Source organism: Crocodylus siamensis, chromosome 2 (genome assembly GCF_052110815.1).
Source record: "Crocodylus siamensis isolate JL-2025a chromosome 2, ASM5211081v1, whole genome shotgun sequence".
Lineage (NCBI taxonomy): Eukaryota > Metazoa > Chordata > Crocodylia > Crocodylidae > Crocodylus > Crocodylus siamensis.
The window spans coordinates 285,461,015-285,487,705 of NC_143396.1; the positions used below are offsets into that span (position 1 = coordinate 285,461,015).

The 26,691-nt window shown below is 42.8% G+C and overlaps 1 protein-coding gene across 1 annotated transcript in view; it reads left to right on the forward strand.

Moving 5' to 3' along the window:
• Nucleotides 1-26,691, forward strand: part of KIAA0586 (KIAA0586 ortholog) — a 119,461-nt gene that overhangs the window by 24,023 nt on the left and 68,747 nt on the right. Inside the window, exons 11-18 of the mRNA XM_090034287.1 lie at nucleotides 2,587-2,813; nucleotides 6,288-6,360; nucleotides 6,669-6,938; nucleotides 7,921-8,095; nucleotides 15,648-15,836; nucleotides 17,408-17,598; nucleotides 19,027-19,134; nucleotides 20,320-20,400. Of these exons, the coding sequence (XP_089890413.1) occupies nucleotides 2,587-2,813; nucleotides 6,288-6,360; nucleotides 6,669-6,938; nucleotides 7,921-8,095; nucleotides 15,648-15,836; nucleotides 17,408-17,598; nucleotides 19,027-19,134; nucleotides 20,320-20,400 (1,314 nt within the window). The remainder of the gene's footprint in view (nucleotides 1-2,586; nucleotides 2,814-6,287; nucleotides 6,361-6,668; nucleotides 6,939-7,920; nucleotides 8,096-15,647; nucleotides 15,837-17,407; nucleotides 17,599-19,026; nucleotides 19,135-20,319; nucleotides 20,401-26,691) is intronic.

Here is a 26,691-nt window from a genome sequence, read left to right on the forward strand (position 1 = left end):
CAGATATGTGGGGAGCCGGAGGAAAAGCAAGGGCAACGTTGGACCCCTGCTAAACCAGATGGGACAACTGGCAACTGACGCCCAGGAAAAAGCCAACCTATTAAATAGGTACTTTGTGTCAGTCTTTCATCAGTCCCACGGGACGCCCATGCCTGCTGTGGGACAGGGAGATCCGGGTGATGGGGATCCCCTACCCTCCATCAATGCTGACCTCGTGAAGGAACACCTTGAGAAGCTGGATACCTTCAAGTCAGCCGGCCCTGACAACCTGCACCCCAGGGTACTCAAGGAGCTGGCGAGCGTCATAGCCCAGCCCCTGACACGGGTCTTTGAAAACTCCTGGCGCTCTGGTGTAGTGCCCGAAGACTGGAAGAAGGCCAATGTGGTGCCGATCTTCAAGAAAGGGAGGAGAGTGGATCCGGCTAACTACAGGCCCATTAGCCTGACTTCTATCCTGGGGAAGATCTTAGAAAAGTTTATAAGGAGGCCATCCTTGAGGGACTGGCCCAGGCTAACATCCTAAGGGATAGCCAGCATGGGTTTGTTGTGGGTAGGTCTCGTTTGACCAATCTCATTTCCTTCTATGACCCGGTGACCTATCACCTGGACAGGGGAGAAGAGATTGATGTCATATATCTTGACTTCAAAAAAGCCTTTGATCTGGTATCCCACGATCACCTCTTGGCCAAACTGCCCAGTTGTGGCCTTGCCTCCACCACGATCCGCTGGCTGGGAAACTGGCTCCGTGGTCGGACCCAGAGGGTTGTGATTGATGGCAGTCACTCATTGTGGTGCCCTGTGACCAGTGGGGTCCCTCAAGGCTCTGTCCTGGGACCCATCCTGTTCAACATCTTCATTAATGATGTGGACATTGAAGTCAGGAGTGGACTGGCCAAGTTCGCCGATGACACCAAACTTTGGGGCAAAGAATCCACGCCAGAAGATGGGTGGGTGATCCAGGCTGACCTGGACAAGCTCAGCAAATGGGCAGACGAGAATCTCATGGTGTTTAACACCGAAAAATGCAAGGTTCTCCACCTTGGGAGGAAAAACCTGCAGCACCCTTATAGGCTCGGCAGTGCTACGTTGGTTAGCACTACAGAAGAAAGAGACTTGGGGGTCATCATTGACCACAAGATGAACATGAGCCTGCAACGCGATGCTGCAGCTAGTAAAGCGACCAGAACGCTGGCTTGCATCCATAGATGCTTCTCGAGCAAATCCCGGGACGTCATTCTCCCCTTGTACTCGGCCTTGGTGAGGCCGCAGCTGGAGTACTGCGTCCAGTTTTGGGCTCCACAATTCAAAAAGGATGTGGAGAAGCTTGAGAGAGTCCAGAGGAGAGCCACGCGCATGATCAGAGGTCAGGAAAACAGATCTTACGATGATAGGCTGAGAGACATGAGACTCTTTAGCCTGGAAAAGCGCAGGCTCAGGGGTGAACTGATGGCCACCTATGCGTTTATCAGGGGTGACCACCAGGATCTGGGGGAGCGTTTGTTCACCAGAGCGCCCCAAGGGATGACAATGTCGAATGGTCACAAACTCCTGCAAGACCGTTTCAGGCTGGACGTAAGGAAGAATTTCTTTACTGTCCGAGCCCCCAAGGTCTGGAACAGTCTGCCAGCGGAGGTGGTTCAAGCACCTACATTGAACACCTTCAAGAGCAAATTGGATGCTTATCTTGCTGGGATCCTATGACCCCAGCTGACTTCCTGCCCTTTGGGCAGGGGGCTGGACTCGATGATCTCCCGAAGTCCCTTCCAGCCCTAATGTCTATGAAATCTATGAAATAATATGGTGGAGAGGACGGGACAGGACAAGTATTAAGGCAGCTTTCCACTGATTAGCATCTATACATGGAAAACTATAAATGTATTATAATTAGGGGTCTGCTGAAATCGAGGTGGCTGCCAGCAGATTTCACAGAGAGACCAGGACTTGGGCAGCCATTTTCATGGGCTGAGTGCAGTGTACCCCCCACACCTCTGACTGAGGGGCCCTGGAAGTCCCACCCTTCCCTGCAGATTGCCAGATAGCTCCACATCGTTGTTTGCTAATAGTAATGTGTCAGTTAATGGCTTCCACAGGCTTAAGCTCCTGATTAAAACACAACTGCCTACTTGTGGCAGTAGAATATGTTGCTTTTGAGTCATATGATAACTTCTTATCTGGTATCTTTGGGAGCAGATTGATACCAGTAGGAGTTACATGCATATGTCTGGGGGAAAAAAATTGTTCCTTATTTTTCATAATTAATGATACTTGAGTGTGATTTACATGTAATACCTGATATTTATATTCTAAATTGTATATTATTATCATTGTTTCTCATGATGGGTATGTTGTATTTTAGAAAAAAAACCATTTGTGAGGATTTCAAATTTCCTTCCATTTCTTTAACTCTAGGATTTAGTTTTACAAGATGGACCACTCCTCATTTATGCTGAAGTCACTGGTAGCTAAAAGTGCTTGTAATACTATTAGGTTGAGCCTTGGAATTGATGATGATTATCAGTAAAATTGATTAAATTACATAATGTAGAAAAATGATGTCATGTTTAAATACTTTTGCTTTAATTTTAGCCTAATAACCCCATTATCACTCCTGGTCTTCCTGACCAGCATCAGCTTTCCAAGCCATCTGTTCTTCAGAAAGTTAAAGCTCCAAAATCTGTGTTGAAGGATGCTGAAAAGATTTTGAGAGGCGTGCAAAACAATAAAAAGATGCTTGAAGAAAATCTGGAAGCCATTATTCGTGCAAAAGACGGAGATGCCATGTATACCTTTATCAATGCCTTGACCGTAAACCGGTAGGATCATATTGCTTAATTTTCCACACTACTATCGAAACCCACCTTCACATGCTTCTGTGTCAGTTTTCTTAACTTTGTGTTCAAGAATTCTTGAGATCTCCTGTGGAGCCTATTAATGCTACTTTTCAGTAATTGGGAGGTGACTTTCCTTGAACTTTCAGTGTTTTTCCCCCAGACCTCATGTATGAAATATTTCTCAGTAGGGTTTACATCACTTTTTACTCCTAGATCTTGTTTCAGTGCTAGAATTAAAAAAAAAAACCCAAATAAATCCAGACATCACATAAAGCAATGTAGTTCTGCTGCCAAAACAATTCAACATATGACTTAATATAAACAGCTTTAGGTTAAGGTGGGTAGAAATGTCTGTCTGCATTGAGAGGATTCTTCTTAAGGCTAATATCCCTAGAGTTGATGGGATCGTTGTTTTACAGCAGGTGTTGGCTCTTAAGCTTGTTTTTGCTCAGTCAGCACTGAAAGATCTTTGTTCTGTTAACCCCTCTGTCCACCTCTCTCGCATACATGCACATCTCTTCTAGGGGTCATGGTTCCAGTCTTCCTAGCAATTTGCTAGTTGATTTTCATTTCTCAACGTGTAGGGTCAGGTTGTCATTTGTGTTTTTGTTCTTGTCCTGTCAAGCATGAAAAAGGATGACATTTTAGAGGTTGGGGTGTTTTTGCCAGTCTAGTTAAGTTTTCCATCAGCAGAAGGATTTATTGTTCCTTACATGGACAGGATAGGACAAGTTCTGAGTTTCCATTCCTCCTTCCAGAATTTCTTAAAATTATTTTTTCCCCATCAAGTTAAATCATCTCAATCAAGGGAGGTTTAAAAATGGTGGAGAATCCTAGAGGGTTGAAATGAAGGTTGGTAATTGTTATTCTTTCTGAGTGGTAGCACCCCTTGGCCTCACAGCTTCTCAGACCAGGCCTCCAAACCATTTTTTTTTTTTTTTAACCTTCCCTAGTTTAGAAGCTCTGATCTTTTTGCAGCATGAGCTTCATATATAGAGCAGATCAAAAGCCTTACTTTCTGTCCCTTTATCTTTTTGTTTAATTTTGCACTAGTAAAGTGTTGTCAATCCATTTCCCAGGCCGTCCTGCTCTAAATGTTTGCTTGCCTTTCCAATTGCTACTCCTTAGCAGACTTGCAGCTACAAGGGCCTGTGTACTCAGTTGTGTGCTTGAAATGGTAGTCAGCCTTCTCAGATATGATGAGGGCAAAAGTGGGATGAATTGTGGTTGTTCAATGTGTAGAGCAGTCCTGTAGCATAACCCTGCATTCTTCCCAGTGCATTATTCTTTGATTCATGCTTTTGACATGAATCCTGATTTTAATTATTATTATAACAGAACTGGTTTCCTTGTTGACAGCACCCAGTTTTTCTCATCTGGGTTTTTTTTTCCTTTCTTTTTTTTTTGGACCACTCTAGTTTCAGTTAACTTACTGCTTGCTTAATAAAATGATATATCCAAAATATACTTGGGTGGTGGTTTCTGTTGTATTACTGGTGCTGCCTTTCATCTACGTATTACAAAACCTACAATTGGTTTCCTTTTGTAAAGTTTTTTTTTCAGGAATGGGGATTCCTTTTCAGAGAAAGGAATAATTTCTTGCTAAAATAATAATATTCATCTGCTCATTTTTTCCACAAAGTTAGACGTATATTATATTCTCCTGCGCCCTTCACCTTTTCTTCAAGAAAGTATGTAACCATTATGCCATCTTATCTCATGTCCTGCCACCTACTTGGGATAGATTTGAATAGTCATAGCGTGCAGAAATAGGGGACATTCCATAAGCGACATACTGAGAGCAGAGCCAGGAGTGAGAAAGTAGTATATTCACTTTTAGCACATTTGTGGGCTCAGACAGTAAGAATAAGTTTTATTTGTCCTTGTTTGGTTGGTTGGTTGTTTTAAAAACCCCTCAGGAAAAGACAATACTTAGCTTAGGAAGTTTCATAGTTTCATAGTAGCTAGAGTCGGAAGGGACCTAGGTAGATCATCTAGTCCGACCCCCTGCCTTGGCAGGAAAGAGCACCGGGGTCAGATGACCCCGGCAAGGTGCTCATCTAACTTCCTTTTAAAAATCCCCAGGCTAGGAGCCTGCACCACTTCCCCTGGAAGCTGGTTCCAGGCCCTAGCCGCCCTGACTGTGAAGTAGCGCCTCCTAATATCTAATCTAAACCTACCCTCCGCCAGCTTGTGACCATTATTCCTGGTCACTCCTGGCAGCAAACAGGGGAACAGGGACTCCCCCAATATGTGCTGATCCCCCCTGACCAGTTTGTAGCAGGCCACAAGGTCCCCCCTCAGCCTTCTCTTGTGGAGGCTAAACAGGTTCAGGTCCCGTAGTCTCTCCTCATAAGGCCTGCCCTGCTGACCCCTGATCATACGAGTGGCCCTCCTCTGGACTCTTTCCATATCGTCCACGTCCCTCTTGAAGTGTGGCGCCCAGAACTGGACGCAGTACTCCAGCTGCGGCCTGACCAGTGCCACATAGAGGGGGAGGATCACCTCCCTGGACCTGCTCGAGATGCATCTGTGGATGCATGACAGGGTACGGTTGGCCTTCTTGACTGCCTCCCCACACTGCCGGCCCATGTTCATTGCGGAGTCAATGACGACTCCAAGATCCTTTTCCGTCTCCGTGCTGGCAAGAGGGGAGTTCCCCAACCTGTAAGTGTGGTGCCGGTTCTTCCTCCCCATGTGCAACACCTTGCACTTATCAGTGTTAAACCCCATCCTATTCTCATCCGCCCACCGTTGCAACCTGTCAAGGTCAGCTTGTAGCCTATTGCACCCTTCTAGTGCACCCACATCCCCCCACATCTTAGTGTCATCAGCAGACTTGAACAGGGTGCTTTCTACCCCCTCATCCAAGTCACTGATGAAGATGTTGAACAGTGCGGGCCCGAGGACCGAGCCCTGCGGAACCCCACTAACCACGTCCTTCCAGGTCGAGAAGAACCCATCCACTACCACCCTCTGGGTGCGGCCCTCCAACCAGTTGGCGACCCATTTGACTGTGTGGGCATCGACACCACAGTCTCCCAGCTTTTTGATGAGGACAGGGTGAGAGACAGTGTCGAAAGCCTTCCGGAAGTCCAGAAAGACTACATCCACAGCAACCCCTGCGTCTAATGATTTGGTGACCTGATCGTAAAAGGCCACCAGGTTGGTCTGACAAGACCTGCCACTGATGAACCCATGTTGGTTGCCCCTGAGCATGCATTCCCCCGCAAGGCCCTCCTGGATGTGTGCCAGGATAATTTTTTCAAAGAGCTTACCCGGGATTGAGGTCAGACTAACTGGCCTGTAATTTCCCGGGTCCTCTTTTTTTCCCTTTTTGAAGATAGGGACCACATTGGCCCTCTTCCAGTCCTCCGGCACCTGTGTAAAGAAGTAAATATTTACTGTTTGAGGATTTTGTGACCTAATAATAGCACTTTCTTCTTTGTGTTTCAGAGATGTATTAGAAGAGATTCGTATTAGAAAGACTGTAGATGAGTGGATTAAGACAATCAGCATGGAAATTCAGGTATAGCTCAAACAAAACGCTTGTTTGTTTCTCACATGATCATATTTTTGTGAGAGCTTTTAGAAATACTGCTCACTTTCAAGGTGAAAACATTGGGGCACTGTGTATTATGTTGGTTTAGATCTTGACCTGACAAAATGTTCACACACATTTTTAAAACTAGCTTTGCTTAATGAAGATCACTGAGTCACAGTTACTGCTTACCATGAAACACAGATCAGTTGTCAGAACTTCAAAGTTGTCCATAGCCTCTCCTGATCGGCTGGGAGATAAAGTCTCCTTTTACAATGTTTATGTTTTATCATCAGGCTGAAATGGCAAGAAATGATTATGAACAAACAAAATATAATCAAAAAGATCAAAAGACTCCATGGATCAAGAGAACTCAGAACATCAGGGATTTGAAAACCAAGAAAGAAATTAAAACAAAGAATCAAAAAGCCCAAGGATTCTTGACAAAGAAGTCTTTATCTTCAGCCAAGCCTGTTCACAAACAATTGGGGGAGAACTTTATAAGGCAGAGCTCAAGACTTGAATCTTCTTCTGAGAGTCTGCAGAATAAAGAAGAAAGGGTAGAGGTGAGATCCTAAGTAATTTGCCCACTGTTCTGGTAATAGCTATACGTCAGTTTCTGATAGAGAATCAGATCAGAATTATTAGTGCGTCCTGCTCTCTCTTTTACAGAAAATAAAATCTTTGCTTGTAAGGCAAACACTTCTCCTTTAGTTTGGGAGCAGAGCTCATGCTATATGTTTAATTATGCAATAAAGCCACATGGCTTTGCTTAAAGGGCTAGGTGCATTACTTCAGTATAAATTGTCAGACATGCATGTAAAAACATAGCTCCCTCCCTTGAGTTTCCATTGTAAGGAAAGTTGTTGAGTGCTCTGCTAAATATCTGTCTAGATGCATAGATATAGATAAATAGATATTTATATATAGTAACACAAGTTAGAGTTGGTTAACAAATGGGTAATAACTGATATAAAAATAATTATGCATGTTGACTGTTAATTCATGAAACTTCTCGGAAGTAAAAGATGTGGATGTGTCATAACATGAAGTGAAATTGTTTTGAAAGAACTACAAGGGACTTTTATACATGCTGGATGTCTGCTCCGACACATGCTATTTAGCAGGCATTGTAGCAGACTCTATTTATTGGGTCTGCTGGAGAGTGCTAATTTGCACACTCAAGCAACCTCTGCATCACATATTCATCATCCCCATGCTTCAAAATGTCAGTGGGAGGGTGCTTGAACTACAGCTCCTCAAACAAGCTTTAGTTAAAGTGTCCCCACTGCCATTTTGAAGTGTGGGATGCTGAGTACATGTGATGCTGTGGGCACTTAAATTAGATTGGCTGTAGGAGCTGGTCTAGTTAAATGCAACCTCCTCTTCCCCCTCCCCCCCCAACCCAGGGCATGTGTAAATCACCCATAATTACTTATTTTTCTATAGAATTTCACAAAACTAGAACAGGTAGGTAGGTACAACAGTAATTTTACAGGTTTAGGCCTTCACAATGATGGTTTATAAAATGCATTTTCTTTTTTTCAGGGACATGTGAAAACTAATGTAATGGTACCAAGTGAAGAGTATCTGTCTCAGGTTTATGGGAAACCCATTTACCAGGGCCACCGCAGCACACTTAAAAAAGCACCATATCTCAGATTTAATTCTCCATCTCCTAAATCTAAACCTCAAAGACCAAAAGTGCTAGAATGTGTAAGAGGTAAGTGATCCCTTCATGTAAATGCTTAAGTTACAGAAAGGTGCATCTACTTCATCGCTCTTTCCAGGTTTGCCTTTTGGAACTGCAGATAGAAGATTCAAGTACCCACTCACTGCTGGGGCACTTAAGCTTATTTAATGCAGGGTACATAAAATCCGTAATGACTTTTCTTTTCCTTTTTTTTTTTAAATGAGCCTTATTTTTAAAAATAAAGTACGTATGTAAAATAAAATGGGAAGTTGACAGCCTATGTTCAGGCACAAACATAGTGTTTATTAAAATTATTTAAATAAAAATGTTGTTATTTCACAGTATGTTTGTGGTCTTGTGGTAGAAATCACTGGTGAGGTATCTGGAAACAGAGTCTGACTCCTGAACCAGCTTTTGACACAGCTGTCAATGGGGCAGGTACAGGGAGGTTTTTGCTGTCTTTTCAGTTTACATCTGGCTAGTTCAAGCCCAGTGACTTGTTCATTTATAATTAAGAAACCAACTCAGTTCATAAACCAGGAAAGCTTCTGGTTTTTTGTTTTGGGGTTTTTTTTTTCTCTTCCAGTCTGTGAATAAAAATGAGATAATGAGATGGGAGTTTGAGATCTGCTAATTCAGTGGTTTTGAGCTTTGTTAGATTGAAAGCACCACTCATTAGACTCCAGGCCCTTCTAAGAAATGCCAGCTCTTAGTTTTCCCTTATTTCTTTTACTGCACAAAAATACTAGAGCAATTCTTCCATTGCAAAAAACTTAGGAAGCCCGCAGCAGGTCAGAATGTTCTTTGTATTGTGGAGTCCTGTTAAAAATCTCTGAACTTATTTTGTAAATCATGTTTTCACACCTAACAGAGAACATCTGCGTGACACCCCACGGCACCCTTAAACCTTTCTCGAGTTATCCTGGAGTGCCATGCATCTTAGTTGAGAATCACTGTGCTAGTTCTTAAACATTGTTTCTAGTCCCTGTATACTTCAGTCAGTTTAATTTATTTGTTGCAGATGATACTCCATTTGTTTAATAAATCAGTTACAATATAAAGCAAACCTTAGTAAACTTACTTTTTATGTTTCCTAAAATATATATATGGTAGTTTTATTTAACTATTTTTAAAAAGTTGTTTGTAGGCTGTAATACTCATTTTAGTGGAACAGATTGAATAATGTGGCTTCTGTCACTTCAGTAAAATGAAAGTAAGAAGAAGACTGGAGACTGATTTGTCTGAAAAACCTTCTTGTAGAGCAGATTTTGCCATTTAAAGCCATAATATGTATTATAATATGTCATTATGCAGATGAAGAACGTTTCCCTTTTTTCATGGTGTTTCTTGGAACGGTATACAATATAACCTCTTAAATCCAGATATCACATATCCAGAATTCTCAAAAATCTGGTACTTTGAAAAACTACACTAGATTGTGGAGTAGCAGTGGCTGGTCCCTGAGCAGTGGAGGGGGAAGCTTGCATGTGGTGGGTACCGCCACCATCCACCCTGCCTTGCTGCTTTGCGTGTGGCCGCTGCTCCAGGACCGGCCATTGCGTCGGTTTCAAAAATTCGGAGTTTTCAAATTTCCAGCAGATGCTCGGTCCTGAGCATGCCAGATTCATGAGGTTATACTGTGTTAAATGGTCACCCTGTTCACATTGTCAGAAGAAAAATGTATAGTGGCTCCTAACATTTGGTCCTGAAGCAGAACTCTTTTAAAAGAATATTTAATCAGTAGGTCTGATTTTTTGCTGTGTCCTAAATAGGAACATGTTTCTTATACTTCTACAGTACTTTATTCCCTTGGAGATGATCACAGTCTCTCTTGGAGGCCAATCAATTAGTGCTATATAAGTACTCAAGATCAGTCATGTTCAGCATGTCTGTTTTAAAAACAATGTATGATACAACGTTAGCTGCTTTCTATGAGCAGCTTGCATAATTCAATAATTTCATTTATGTATAGAGGTATTATTTGCACGTGATAAATCAGTCATGTGCTTTAAAGTATGATTCTGGTTGGTTCTTTCATTTTCTTTGTCCCCAAATGCTTGATTCACGCAATGTTTAATTTTTCAGAACCTCTGAATGTGATAAATAGGCACTTTAAAAGCCTGAAGATGGTATGAACTCTGGCTAGCCTTTACCAAAAGCAATTTTCTTTTAAGTCATTGAGTTGGGTTTAGCACAGCAGCAGCCTGTATGCTATAATAAAATCATACACCTCTCTCTCTTTCTCTTCCTGCAGTTGGGAACTCTTTGCAAGTTTATTTGTCTTCCTATATCCTGAGGATAATTAAAGACAGACAGGTTTATTTTTTCTTTAAGAGGAGGCAGAAAACAAAAATATTGTCATTTTAATGAACAGTTATTGTAACCAGAGCTTCTTTAGAGAGGTATTGTGTTTCTAAACTTTCCATTTTTGGTAGCTTTAGACTGAGGTAATGGTAGCATTTGACTGGTTTTTAAGACACTTGAATTCCTTACTGCCTTGATCCCTCTGTACCTTAGTGCCTTATCAGAAAAATAGTGAAAAACGATAACTTCTAGATGAGTGTCATGGGGAAAAAACAGGAGGTGAGGGGTTGTGAGTTGCTATTCTGTGGGATGCTGCAGTGGTGGGATCATATAAAGACTTTGATACTTAGGTCTTAAGCTGGTTGTGATTCCCTGTATTCTAAGACTGCAAATCACAAACATGGTATAAACAATTGAAATTAGTAATTTCTTAATCTTAGAAGTAATTTTCTTGCATGTATTAGGCATAGTTCTTTTTTCTCTTGGTGGAATTGCACACTGGTAGTACCCCTTCTAGACTTTATGTACCACACTACACAGACCTGTGTATATAATTGTCAGAGCTCCAGTTAGCGTGTGCACATGTGTGTAACTGCCAAAGATCCAGTTGTGTGGGTGTGTGTGTGTGTATGTAATTGGCCCTGGGTATGACCATAAACTGCGTAAGAGGTCTTATCACAATGCTGACTGTGACACTAATTGTGCCTTAGTCTGCTGCAAAATCAGAATCATTGTTAAAAAGATCTACCATAGCAAAGCTGTCAGATGTCATTAGGTAGACATCAGCCAAACTAAGGACATAGAAAAATGCAGAGTGTTCAATACAAAAGTCGTGAAAGCAGGTTTACCTAACAATTCAGCCACCAAGGCTTGGGAAAGCCTAAAAAACTAACATATACAATGCTGCTATAACAGCATTTGGCAAAACATGGAAGAAAAATGCAGATTGGTTTGAAGAGCGCCCTTCTACCACTGGTTGAGAACAAAAGGACAGTGCTAACCAGCTATAAGAAATCTCCCAACACCAGAACCCTGGGAAATCTGAGGAAGGCTCGAAGAGAAATGCAAAAGGAAGCCAACAGGTGTGCCCAAGCTTTTTGACTGAGACTGCAATGATATTTAGAAAGCAGCTGATGCAGGTGATGGCTGTGGACTGACACAGGTATCAAATGAGCAACTGGTCCAGTCAGAAAGAAAACAGGTCTGCTGAAAGGCTTAAATAGAAATGCCATTACTGGTTACAAAACAACTCGCGTGTTGGATTGAAAAATATTGAATTCTGTACTCCAGTGAGATTGAAATCAAACACGAAAAGCTTGAAGAATTACCACAGTTCAAAGTTATGATGGATTTAGACACTGAATCTACATTAGAAGATTTGCAGAAGGCCATTACATTGATTCCTGGGAACAATCTTCCGGCAACAACTGTTTGCCTGCTGAACTCTACAGGTGTGGCAATGATGAATTCCTTCGAAACCTCCGTGAAATTATACTGCTCTGTTGGAAAAAGGAAGCAGTACTACAAGATTTCAAAGATGCATTGAATTGCACAACTGTACAGAAACAAAGGGGACTGAAGCGACTGTGCCAGCTATGGAGTTATCTCCCTGTTGAACATTGTTGGAAAAACTGTCGCTCACATCATGCTCCCTAGGTTGCAGTCTCTAAGTAAAGGCATCTATCCTGAAAGTCGACATGGTTTTTGTTTGGGACGGTCTACCATTAATATGAAATTTTCAAATCGAGCAACTGCAAGAGAAGCGTAGAGAAAAACAAATACCACTGCGCATATCCTTCATCGATCTGATGAAGGTCTTTGATACACTCAATAGCCAGGGCCTTCTTACTGTTCTGAAGAAACTGGGTTGCGTCATCCCCCCCAACTACTGAATGCTATTTGCTCATTACATCAAGGTATGAAGGTAACTGTAGTGTATGAAAACAAAGAATCAAAAGACTTTGACATCAATAATGAGGTGAAACGGGTGTGTGTCTTAACCCCTGTTCTTTTTAACATCGCTTTTCATTCCTCCTTCTTCATGCATTGAAGAACAGCAGTGATGGCCATTTATTTTCAAGCTAGACTAGATGGAGGCTTGTTCAGCATTGCAAGGTTTGGAGCAAAAACTAAGGTGAAAGAACTGGTTCTGAGAGACTTTCTGTTTAAGATGATGTGGCCTTGGTTGCCCACAATGAATCTTCCCTGCAAAATCTTGAACAGATTTTCTGAGTCATGCAAGAGCATCGGGGTGGCAGTTAATCTCAAGAAGACTGTGATCATGTACCAAGGGGTGGAAGAAACAATACCTGACGTCCCTAGAGGATAAATCTCTTAGTGGTGTTGACAGTTTTTGCTACTTGGGTTCTACACTGAGGAGGGATGTTGACCTTCAGACTGAACTGGCTGAATTAGAAAAGCAGCTGAGAATTTCAGGCTATTACAGGAACGTACATGGAATAACAGCAAACTATCAGCTAAGGTGAAGATGGAAATTTACAGGACTTGGGTGCTGTCATCCCTACTTTATGGTTCAGAAATATGGACTACATATGCTAGGCATATCCAGCAAATGCAGCTTTAAGATGACTCACTTTTGTTATAGCAATATATATTTAGCTTGTTTTATATTAGTGTTGCAATAAGTCTGTTATTAGTTAAGATTGATGTGGCCATCGGGGGACCTATTTTCAATGTTTTTTGGCTCACGTTTCTGTTTGATAGCAGACCAAGAATTCTTCTTGGAAGCTGGGATAAAAAGAACCATCCCTTTTTAATTTGGGGTTTTGTGAATGAGTAAAGATTTTACTGTCTGTTTTTAGAAGCTTTTTCATTTGGATAATTGTAACTGAAAAAAAATCAAATGAAAAATGTTGCGCTTGCCATATGTTTCAGCAGAAATCCTTTTTTTGGTGATGTTTGAGTAATTTTTTGGTTTTCAAGAGAAAGGGAAGGTTAAAAGCTGTTGAAAACATTATGCTGAGCATGTACAGTACTTAACTGTTCTTGCTGTGAAAACCTTGTTTCTGCAATTACTTCAGTTGGCTGCACTGTGGATACACAGCGATGTTCTGCTCTTGCTCATAGATTTGAAGAGTTGAAGGTCAGAAGAGTTCACTAGATCGCCTAGCGTGACCCTCTGGATATATTAGAGACCATTGAAATTGCAGCCATTTTTCTCTGTTCTGGGTCCAGTAACTTGAATTTGACAAAGCTTAATTTGCCTGGTTAGGGCAGCCCTTGAAGAAAGGTGCACTGTCTTGATTGGAAGGTATCAGGAAATGAGGAATCCCTTACTTAATTAGCAGTTTGTCCCAGGGGTTAATGGCTCCCAGGCTTCATCTAAATTGAATTTGCCTGGCTCCAGCTTTTAGCTTTGATCCCCCTTTTTTTAGTTTAGTATTTAGTGTTTTCCCTTGTGGGGGTACTTAAACATGGTAATCAAGTCATCCCTCAATCTCTTTTTGATAAACTGAATAGGTTGAGGTCTTTAATTCCCTCATCATAATGCATGATACAGCACTTACATCACTTTGCCTGTTTTCTGCATGCAGCTTTCCAATATCCTTTTTAAAATGTGACTACTAGGAATGGATTTCACCAGCGGTCTTATCTATGTCATGTATGGACGTCAGATCTCCCCCACAACTCCTATTTGTTGCTCTCCTATTCGGACATGCAAAGATTTCACTAGCCTTTCTAGGACCACATGATGAGATTATTCTCCATGATAGAATTACTGCTTTCTTGGTTCAGTGTTGAAAGGGCTTACTGAATTTGTGATTGCATGATTTTCACAGAAACCACAAATTTGGGCAGGTTCCATGAACAATGGCAGGCTCCACAATTTTGGTGGGCTTGCTTGCCAGTAAATTTGTAGCAAGCCCACCAAAATCATGGAGCCTACTGCTTGGGGATGGCCTGAAACCATGGATTAATTACCATGATTAAACCCAGGAAAGCCATTAATCCATGCTTAATAACATGTAGGTTAATGGCTTCCCTGGGCTTAATCAGGGTAATTAACCTGTGGTTTTGGACCATGTGGCAATCTGTGGGGAGGGGCGGTACTGCCAGGGCCCCTTGGCCAATTGGAGGCGTGGGAGGGGGGGCCCTCCTGTGCTCAGCCTGCAGAAATGGTGGCTGGCCCCAGTATCTGCTCATGAAATTAGCCAGCCACCTCCTCGAGTTCAGTAGATCCCTACTTATGTGACAGTAGCCTGCAATAGCAGGGGATTAGATGCGATTACCCCGATGAAAGTCAAAACCATCTGGTGAAGTAGGTTGTTGCCTACGTCTCATGCCTCTCTGAACCAGTTAGTCTCTAAGGTGCTGTTCTGCAGTACCTTTTGCCTGACTCCAGATGAATACGGCTAACCATGCCTCTGTACACATTGATTTCAAACAAGGTAGTTTCTTTTTGTTAAGATTTTTAAAATTTTTATTAAATGTTAGCTGAATGGAAGGAAAACCTCGGAAATTAAAATCTTCTGTTTAATTAGTTTAAATGGAGGTTTTCCTCTTCCCCTCACTGCTTGGGATGTTGAACAATAGAACCCTTGTTTGGCTTTTCTCTTTCTTTTGTGAATACGTGCCTGTCATATTCTGCCCACTCTTTCTGTAGCTGTTTGATTGCTTGATTTTGAGTACTATGCAAATTAAAGATCAAAGAAAAGCCACTCAAGGCAAGGGTGCCATGAAATGAGTGCGTTTTAGTGTGGAAAATCTGTGTGTGTTGTTTTAGATACTGTACCTCTACTCAGTCAATAGCTGTCTGACACTCACATTTTTCAGGAAGTGCTAAACTGGTCTGATTATGACATGGCAGTGAATTGCTCCTTATTCTAGAACTAATCTGCTAATTCACCTAGCCCTTCATTTCACTTACTAAATTACTACCTGGGAATTTGGCATGTCACTAAAGACTTCCTTTTTACATGCTGACTTGCACTTAGTGCTAACCTATACTGGCATCCTCATGTACATTCCTTACATCTCTGAATTTATTTGTGTGCTGCTTGTCAGACTTTAGTTATGCAGCATTTTGTAAATTTAGCCCCATCTTCATTGCTTTCACTACTGAGAGAGAGAGAGATAGCATGTCTTTCCTTATGCGTTTCTTTATTTGTAGATCATTGGCTGGCCGTATCTTATTTTTGTGAAGTCTTTGCCTAATCATGGGAATCAAATTGCATTACAGAAGCTTATACTAACCCATGATTTAGCATGTGTTTGTATGTTTGTAAGAGCTGTAAGACTTGTTGACATTTTATTTCAGGTACTAAAGTAAAATCAGCGAGAACACAAACCAGCTCTTCCATGCAGAAAATAATAACCAGTCCTAAGAAACAGCATCTGCTTTCTCCACCGTTTCCTGAAAATCAGTATCTCTTCAGCCCCAGTAGAGAAGCACCTACTGTTTGTGGTCCACTTGAAGGTCACTTAATTCCTATGGCTATTCCTTTAGGTAAGAACAAATAAAACCCCAGTCTGTTGTATGGGCCCAATTAATCCTTGCTGCGTCAGGGAGCTACACCTTGCGCTTTTCTGTATCAGCGATGGCTGCTTTATGGGTGGAGATTCACAGGTGCTTTCCCTTGGGACTCTGCTAGGGGAGGTCAGTTTTGAATTCTAATGCATCTGTACAGCAGCTCCTCTAGCAGAGCCAGTGGAGATTCATGTATCTTCTGGCCTTGCACTGTCATAACTAATACTCTGTACGCCTTTGTGCTGCTCATTTGAGCGCACCTGATACCCATTCTGTTAGGCAAGTTCCTCCTAACAGAGGACCAGAATACACTGTAAAACTAGTATGTATCAGTGACAAAAGTAGATTAAATGGATCTTGTCTACCCAGCCATCCCAGTAATGTCATACCAATCTGACCATTCTGTATTGATCACCACTAAGAGGATTTCCTCTTGCAAGCAGTTCTAGTCTGAGTGTTGTTTGTGCATGGAGAGAGGTCAATTTTGACACCTAAAGATACAGACACAGGAAGGAGGAACTGAAATCAAAGCTGGACAGGTCACGCACTGACCTGTGCTCAGATCTTGGCTAGCTGGCCTTTGTGTTAAATATATAGTGGAAAATGAGGAGAGGCTGTATACAGTGATTCTCAACCGGGATAATGTGGCACCCAGGGGTGCCACAAGATCCTGTAGGTGCCCTGAGGTATGAGAATATAAGCATGTAATTGCAGGCTCAGGCTTGTTGCTGCTTGACAAATCCCTTGCCATTCCTCCCCCCACACTCCCTGGTGCCTCTGCAAGGAAGTAAGCACTGTGGTATATTAATTCATTTTTGAAAATGGATGCCGCTCAATTCACAAAAGCTATGGAGAGGTGCCTCGTGTCCAAAAAGGTGGAGACTCATTGGTGTAGCGAAAGGCACAGTTATGGGGACCTGCGTTCTCAAGCAATTCAAATTACTACAGGTATTTTGTTTCTCAGCACTAGGTGGCGCTGTAGTTAATGGAATGACTGCAATGCAGTAGGGAAAATATCCAGACATATTATTTAAGTTAATACAAGAACAAAAAAAATGTGCAAACTTTAAGTGAAAAAAAACTACATTTTGACCAGTGGTAGTGGGAAATTTCATAGATTTCATAGACATTAGGGCTGGAAGGGACCTCGGGAGATCGAGTCCAGCCCCCTGCCCAAAGGGCAGGAAGTCAGCTGGGGTTATAGGATCCCAGCAAGATGAGCATCCAATTTACTCTTGAAGGTGTTCAATGTAGGTGCTTGAACCACCTCCGCTGGCAGACTGTTCCAGATGTTGGGGGCTTGGACTGTAAAGAAATTCTTCCTTATGTCCAGCCTGAAATGGTCTTGCAGGAGTTTGTGACCGTTCCCCATCACCCGGATCTCCCTGTCCCACAGCAGGCATGGGGGTCCCATGGGACTGATGAAAGACTGACGCAGTCTTCATTATGCTGTTAAACTGAAAATCTGACTTCAACAAAACTTGAAAAACCCAGAAACTTTAATTTAATTGTTTTTTATATTTATTTTGCTCTTACTTGACTTTCCCTAGGTCAAACACAGGTTAATGGCATCTCACCACAGCCTGCAGGAGTAACTATAAGCAAACCTCACCCTGCCACTGTGACTACCTCTGTTCCCCCAACTCTTCCAAAACTACAGCGTCAGACAATGAAAAAACCAAATATAGCAGTAATAGAGATGAAATCTGAAAAAAAGGATCCTCCTAAACTCACCGTACAGGTATGTGAAGGGGAAAAAGCCAGTTGCTGTGTTACTGAATATGGAAGTTCCAGCCAGTCTTTAATACATCAATGCTGCTAGACATGGTTGTTCACCCTATCTTTAACCGAATGACTGGGAATTGGTGAATGGTTTTTCTCTTGCTATCACTACCATAAAATAGTATCATCCAAAATGTAGTCACTTTATGGTTTATATTTTTGGAGACTCTTAATGTATTTTTTTATTACGTAGCCAGAATAGAAGAATTATTTGGGGTTGGGGAAACCAAGGCACCCATAAATACATGCCATGTGACCAGATAATGCCCTACGCAGAATATTTTTACAGAGAGACTTTCATGCTGGAGCAAATTTGAAAAAGATTATTTAATATAAATAGCAATTTATTCAGCTGAATGATTTGCCCTTTAAGACTTTTGTTTTGAATATGCTTTTCTTCCTAACAGTTTTCCATCTGAATAATCAGCCATTGATGTCTTAATCCTATGTTTGTGATACAAGCTTGTTGTCATGGAAATGAAAAGGAATGTTTTATTACAAGTTCAGTATTTTGGATTCATTGAAGGATCAAACTGAAGGCCAAAATATGCTGGGAATATCTTCCTCCTGACCTCAGTTTTAAACACAACTAGTTTAGATCATGAAGCTCAGAGATAAACAGCATAATTAACTGAAGATGTTAACTCTCCTGCTAATATGCTACTTTTCCCATCTATGCACATTTTTACTGTTTTTGTCCAGTTTAGTCTTTAATGTTTTAAGTAAAGATGTTTTACTAAATACTTAAATTAGTACTTCATTTTCCCTTTGATCCATTTGCGTAACTTTTTGAAAATCTTTGTTAGTGCAAAGAACACAACCGTTATAGTTTTGTACTTATTGTACTAGTACATAGATTATATCTGTATTGTAGTGTTTCAACTTTAGGAAAATACAAAATGAATATTCTGTTTGTGCTTAACATATATTAAAAAAGAAAAAGGCCATGCACATATAAGTCAAGTCAGATGCCTTTTAAGTCAGTCTCAGGATCTTGAGTAATTGGCACGAAATGGCTCATCAGGCATATTCTATAAAGTTACCAGAGGTGTTTTTGACACTTAAGTCATGCTGCATGCCAGCGAGGTAACAATCTAGCATGGTTGTCAAAAGTCAGGTTGTTAAACTAAATGGAGATTGGGAGAAGTTGACGTAGGAGGGGAGGAGAGCGCAGAGTGTTTCTTCTTTTTAAAATGAGTCTGCTGTTAAAATCCAGTCTCAGTCAGGTACAACAAGGAGGGGACTTGTGCTGAGGTTAATGGTAGAAGACTAGACAAAGGGAGAAAGTTGAGGTGTGGTTTGGGCTTCATGTTCCCACACACAATTTAAGCCGAAGAGAAGCAGACTAAGGGAGACTTCAGTGGATATTTTTGTTTTCCCTTCATAGGTGTTGCCGAATGTAGATATTGACAGTATTTCCAGTGCCAGTGTGAGCCTTAATGAGGCATTTCTGCACTCAGAAGCAGCACTCCCTCCTGTCAGCACTCAGATACAGGTATTACTCAAAAAATGTATGAGTTGGAACTAGTTCCAATAAGTGGATACGAGTGAATGAATCCTCAGTTACTGGGAAATGATTTCAGTCCGTGCTCCTTCATTACTAGGGAAACTAGATTCATTCAGGAGCAGAAAAAAGAACTGAATGTTATGATTTCTGAGCTCCTTTTTGTTGACCTGTCTTTAGGAAGATGAAGATTAATTTCCCTCTAGCCCTGAGGAAGGAGTGATACAACAGTGCTCCACCCCAGTAACAACCAAGGGAAAATACTGAGGACAAAGAAGTAATCTGCCGTTGGGCTATATAGCACTAGCAGGTTGCTTCCCATCTGTGCTGGCAGCTGCATTAGCTCAGAGAGGAGTAAAAGCTTCATCCTTATGCCCATTCCCTGTCTAATTGCACAGGGTAAGGAGGAATGGCCCTGTGGAGCTGCTTTACTTCTACTATGTTGCACTTTGATTCATGAAATGAGGTAGCTGGCATGGGAGAAAGGAGCAGCCTTGTGTTCTTATGCACCAGCACACAGGCAAATTACTAATAAGTGGGTGAGGTTCTAGGGCCTGCATTATGCTGGAAGTCAGATTAGCTGGCCCAAATGGCCCTCTTTAGCCCTTGATTATACTAGATCATAATCTTGCTCCTGTAACTTTTCTGTAGCTTTCCTGGAGTGTTTAGAAGGTGAGAAGGCTGTACATGAATTCTGTGTAGAAAATGGTTTTAAGAATGTTAGGGCTGTAAACTGAAGCTTGTGGTTAATGGGATCACATGCCTTATTCATTGCGCAGGGTGAACAGTAGGAACTGAATGAGATAACGTTTAAATACTTACTATTCATCCCTTGTTCAGCATGTGTGCTTCTACCTCATGGTGACCATGTGACATGTTAAATAAAATACACTCTCATCCTATACTGCAGTTAATATACACATTTTTAAGCCCAACAAATATGCAGAGGCACAGTGGTATAGAAGTTGCTAACTAAATCTGCTTAGAGTAACTATATATTTTCTGCTTCTGGTGTGTGAGAAATTTGTTCTGCTGTTAGGGTAAAACATTTTTCCACTGGAGGCTAGGATATAATTAGTTTGCAAAGAGGTGGACTTTGATCATATTCTCAGTGTGAGTTTTTTTACAATTAAATTTTAAATGAAAGATCTGTAACACTTTAATTCTGTTTATCAGACTCCAGAACATGAACATTATGAAGAGGAAGATATAAAATTTCCAGGAACTAATTTCATTGATGTGACTGATGTAATGCAGGTAACCATATTCCCTTTCCTTTCATTTGATTTTTTTTTTAAACTTAATATTATTTTCTTGGTCTTATTTTAAAATATGGAATAGAATAGTATTTACTAACAATTTGAAAAATATTATTTCTGCCTTTTGAACAACCTTCCATTGGCTTGAAGTAGAAATATTCATTCAAAAACCTGTGAGAGGCAAGAAAGACATGGTAGATTTGCATTCAGCTCATGAAAGCTTGTGTGATAAAGGGTATGAGGGGGAGAAAGAGAGAGATCGATCTACTTTGGTTAGTCTAGAAAGTGCAAATCTATCATAAAAGTGTTTCAGTCCTGTCAAAAATGGTAAAATGATAGAACTTATTTGAAAGCATGTTGTTAAATCTAATTGAAAACATTTTTGTCTGTTTGCTCAAAAATATATCATATAAAAATGAAAAGGAAGAGCTACTTATGAAGTCAATTTGTGAAGTAAGAATAAAATAGCACGGATATCTAAGCTCTTCAAACACTAATATGAGTTATCCCTCTCTTTCATTTTTCTCCCAGATTGCTTTTATCTTTTATTCTTGGCAATGGGCTGTATTTTAACCACAATACCAAGAAGTGTTCCAAATGGAACATGCATGTACCATTATGGGCCAAACAACATTCTTAAAAATGTGTAAGACAAACATAATGCAGAAGCATAAAAACAGGCCCCTGGAGTTGCAGAAGTATTTAAGACATCAAAAGCAATCCTCTTTTCTTTTCCTTTTTTTAAAAAGAAGTAGCTTTGCTTAAAATGTGCATGGAGAAATGTCCATAAAAACGTTAAATGGGAAAACCTGGCTATTTTGTTCCTTTTTTTGTCATGAAAAGCATGTTCTAGTCAGAATGAAGGAAAGTACACGTGTCTCATAGTTGCAAAATACCTCCCTTTTAACCTTAAATGAGTTAACCTGTGGTGAGTTCATCTGTGAATGCATGATGTAACCCCTGAAAACACCTTAAGCCCCACCCCAGCACTAGTAAATTTACTCCTGGATGAACTGAGATCAAATTTGTCCTGTTCTCAAATGCCTCATCTTTTAATCATAAAAAAGTTAGGTTGGAAGGGACTGTTGCTTCTTGTCACAAGCAACAAGTTTGCTCAGCCCACGGGCCTGATTTGGCCTGTAGATCCATGTCATCCAGCTTGCAGGGCTCCCCATAGGTCGAAGTTTGATAGCAAGGGAGCAGCAGCAATTAATACTGCCACCTGTCCCCTGCTGCTGAATTCCCAAGTCCCATGTGTTTGGGCCACCTTCCTTTTGTCCCCTTGCCCTCCAACCTCCACCCACTGCAGCTAGATTGGGGCCAGGGCACAACCCTATTCCCACATAGCTGAATCGAGCCCTATGTGCTGCATTGGTCCTACTGGACAGATCCAACCCTTGGAGGGATTGGGTACCAATCATCCAGCCTCCAGGGCAAAAAGGGTGAACACCACTGGTCTATCGCCATCCTCCTTATAACTACCCTTCAGGTATTTGAAGACTCATCAAATCCTCCTTCCATCTTCTTCCCTCCAGACTAAATTAATGCCAGTTGTTTTAGCATTTCCTTTTACATCATGTTTCCCAAATTTCTAATAATTGTTATTGCTCTCTGCTGGACTCATTCTAATATGCCCACATTCTTCTTTAAGTGTGGTATCCAGAACCAGACACAGTACTGCAGATAAAGCCTCATCAGTGCTGAATAGTAGAAGGATCACTTCCCTTTATGTGCAAGTGATGCTTCTATTAGTATAGCCCTGTATGCTATAAGCTTTTTTTTTCCCTACAAGAGCATATGTTGGTTTATTCAGCTTGCAGTCCATTATAACACCCAGGTTATTTTCTGTAACATTGCAGCCTAGCCAGTTGTTATCCAGTTTGTATTTGTGCATGCAGTTGTTTTGTCCCAAGTGCAAGGCTTTGCGCTTGTCCTTACTGAATTTCATTCAGTTAATTTTGAACCATTTTTCCAGTTTATCAAGGTTCTGCTGAATCTTGTTCCTACCCTCCAGACCATCTTCATCTCCACCTACCTTGGTCTCATCTATAGATTTGCTAAATGTGCACTCAGTTCCATTTTCCAGATCATTAACAAAGAAATTAAACAGTACCAGGACAGCTCTGCAGAGCGCCACTTGATTTGTCCTCCCAGTTCATGTGAAACCATTGATGATCCAACCAGTTACATTGTTGGCACTGGATATATGACCCAGATACCTTGTCCCAGGTGGACCCAAACCCTCAGACTGACCATGACTTCTCCATTCAATAATAGGCAAATATTATTGGTGCACAGTGATAGCAGATAAGAATAATGCAGGCAAGACAAGTGAAATAACACCCCCAATTCTATATCTACCAGTGTTAGGGCTGTCACAGAGGGAAGGTACGTCTGGCCAGTACATAAGCTTCACCCCATGGTTCTTTCTTGAATGTCAGACGTCAGCAACCTGGAGGTCAAGGACCGAGGCCTCTTCCCTCTGCCCCCCCACTCCTCCTCCTTTGGGATGGGTGAGATGGGTTGGTGGCCATCTGTTCATGGTGGCCTTGAGTTGCCCACCTCAGGGGCACTTTGCTGCTCTGAAATCCCTCCTTTTGTATTCTTTTCCTCTTCTGATGACACTTCATTTCTGGGTACCATTGACTGGTCTCACTGTGGTCATCATACTGTCCACATTCTGTTGGCATAGTACTTTGTTTCCCAAAGCCATCACATGCACACATCTTAATTTGGTCATTTATTGGTGTCTTAATTTGGTCTCTCCACCAAAACCAGAAATCTCCAAGGCTCTGCAGCTGGTCACTGTGACTTGGCCACCACAGCAGAGTCCTTTATCTCTGTTTGGCATTTTCAGGGAACACTTGTGGTACATATCTTCAGTTTCCCAGCTTGCATATAGCTGCTTGTCTGTTGGCCTCACACAGGGTGTCTGCTGGTTCCAGACAGTGGGCCTTGAACGAAACTTTGTCACAAAGGGCTTTTAGAAATCAGTTAACCCTTGCCATTCCTGTGGACCATTGTTCTAATGCAATATCTACTTTACCCACAAGTCAATTCCTGAAAGCAAACCTCGAAATATCATTTTCTAGCCATCAGTATATCCACTTGACAGTACTTTCATCTAGACCAGTGGTTCCCAACCTTTTTGGAGGGGGGAATCCCCTGCGCACCCATGCTGCACTCAGCAGTGAACCCAGAAGTGCTGGTGGTGAACCTGGAAATGTTCTTCTTGAACAATTTGTGGCCCTCCTAAGAGCCTTCCGCGACCCTGATTTGGGTTTTGACTCTAGGTTGGGAACTGCTGATCTAGACAGCATATCTTTAGCTTGCTAATGTGGAAGTATATTGCAGTGAGTCTCAACCAGAGTGCCATGGCACCTTGAGGTGCCTTGAGATCCTTTTAAGTGTGCCACCAAATATTAGTATTGTTAGCTGTGCATACGTGATTCACAAGATAAACCCAAAGATTTCAAATAGGAATCCATAGTGTCATAGATTTCATAGACATTAGGGCTGGAAGGGACCTCGGGAGATCATCGAGTCCAGCCCCCTGCCCAAAGGGCAGGAAGTCAGCTGGGGTCATAGGATCCCAGCAAGATAAACATCCAATTTACTCTTGAAGGTGTTCAATGTAGGTGCTTGAACCACCTCCGCTGGCAGACTGTTCCAGACCTTGGGGGCTCGCACAGTAAAGAAATTCTTCCTTACGTCCAGCCTGAAACGGTCTTGCAGGAGTTTGTGACCGTTCGACCTCGTCATCCCTTGGGGCGCTCTGGTGAACAGACGTTCCCCCAGATCCTGGTGGTCACCCCTGATAAACTTATAGGTGGCCATCAGATCACCCCTGAGCCTGCGCTTTTCCAAGCTAAAGAGTCCCATGTCTCTCAGCCTATCATCGTAAGATCTGTTTTCCTGACCTCTGATCATGCGCGTGGCTCTCCTCTGGACTCTCTCCAGCTTCTCCACATCCTTTTTGAATTGTGGAGCCCAAAACTGGACGCAGTACTCCAGCTGCGGCCTCACCAAGGCCGAGTACCAGGGGAGAATGACGTCCCGGGATTTGCTCGAGAAGCATCTATGGATGCACGCCAGCGTTTTGGTCGCTTTACTAGCCGCAGCATCGCATTGGAGGCTCATGTTCATCTTGTGGTCAATGATGACCCCCAAGTCTTTTTCTTCTGTAGTGCTAACCAACGTAGCACTGCCGAGCCTATAAGGATGCTGCAGGTTTTTCCTCCCAAGGTGGAGAACCTTGCATTTTTCGGTGTTAAACACCATGAGATTCTCATCTGCCCATTTGCTGAGCTTGTCCAGGTCAGCCTGGATCACCCGCTTATCTTCTGGCGTGGATGCTTTGCCCCAAAGTTTGGTGTCATCGGCGAACTTGGCCAGTCCACTCCTGACTCCAATGTCCACATCATTAATGAAGATGTTGAACAGTATGGGTCCCAGGACAGAGCCTTGAGGGACCCCACTGGTTACAGGGCACCATGATGATTGACTGCCATCAATCACAACCCTCTGGGTCCGACCACGAAGCCAATTTCCCAGCCAGCGGATCGTGGTGGAGCCAAGGCCACAACTGGCCAGTTTGGCCAAGAGGTGATCATGGCCAGCTCCACAAAAAGCTTTTTTGAAGTCAAGATATATGACATCAATCTCTTCTCCCTTGTCCAGATGATAGGTCACCTGGTCATAAAAGGAAATGAGATTGGTCAAACAAGACCTACCTGCAACAAACCCATGCTGGCTGTCCCTTAGAATGTTAGCCTGGGCCAGTCCCTCAAGGATGGCCTCCTTAATAAACTTTTCTAAGATCTTCCCCAGGATAGAAGTCGGGCTAATGGGCCTGTAGTTAGCCGGATCCACTCTCCTCCCTTTCTTGAAGATCGGCACCACACTGGCCTTCTTCCAGTCTTCGGGCACTACACCAGAGTGCCAGGAGTTTTCAAAGACCCGTGCCAGGGGCAGGGCTATGACGCTCGCCAGCTCCTTGAGTACACTGGGGTGCAGGTTGTCAGGGCCAGCTGACTTGAAGGTATCCAGCTTCTCAAGGTGTTCCTTCACGAGGTCAGCATTGACGGGGAGCGGGGGGGCTGGACCCGATGATCTCATGAGGTCCCTTCCAGCCCCTAATGTCTATGAAATCCACAGAGCCCATCCACCAATTATAGAAGGAAATCAAGTTGATCAGGCATGACTTGCTCTTGATGAATCCTTGTTCACTCTTCCTGATCACCAGGGATCCAGGTTTTCCGTTTCCCACAGAAAAAACAGAGAAAACCATGTTTTTCCTGGTTTTACAGAGAAAACAAGGATTTCCCCCGTTTGCAAAGAACTCTGGAGGCTGGCTGAGTATCAGCCTGCAAGAGGTGTTTGCAAAAAGGGCGGGAAAGCCCCAGCCCTGCCCGGAGGGATGGGGGGAAGGGTGGAGCCTGCGGCTTTTAGTTAGTTGCAAGGCCTAGGTCAGGCTCACTTTCCTCCGAGAGCCTGTGAACTGGTAAGTGGGGCTTTCAGGGGGTTAGGGAGCTGCAGGGCAGGGCAGGGCTGGGGTGGAAGCTAGCTGGGGGCTGAGGGAGTGAAGAGTTGTTGAGGAAATGCATGGAGTGCCTGGCCAGTGCCTCTGAGTGGCTTCCATTAAGGGCTGCTAGAGCCACTTAGGTTTCACGTGCCCTGAGCCAGGCACTCCAGCCGTGAGCAGGGAGATGTGGAGCTGGCCAGGCACTCTGGCCACAAGCAAGGAGGTTATGGGGAAATACATGGAATGCCAGGATGGCTCCTATCTCCCCGCTTGTGGCCGTTGTGCCCAGCCGTGGGCAGGTGACACTGAAGCAGATCTAGCAGCCCTTAAGGGAAGCCACACATGGAGGCACCAGCTGGGAGTGGGGTGGGGTGGTGTGGTGCCAGCTAGGCACTCAAGTGTTTTTCACTCTAAGGAGGCAAGTGGGACCTGTGCCCCCAGATCTGTATGAGGGGCAGGCTGTGGGCTTGAGCTCCCTCCCTGCTTCCCTCGCGTAGGGCTGCTGTAGCCCTGAAGGTAAGACTCAGCATGTCTGGGAGCAGCAGGGCTGCGCCAGAACCTCCTCAACCCCCGCCGTGCCTCCTGTGCCTGCTGCTTCTCTGAGCAGGGGGGAAATCTGCATTTTTCTGTGGTGAAGGGAAAACCTGGATCCCTGCTCATCACTAGTAACTGGGTGGGGGAGTTGCATGGGTTGATATTAGGGGTGCACCAATAGAGGCTTTTTGGGTCAATACTGATGGCCGATTTTTAGGGGGCATATTGGCC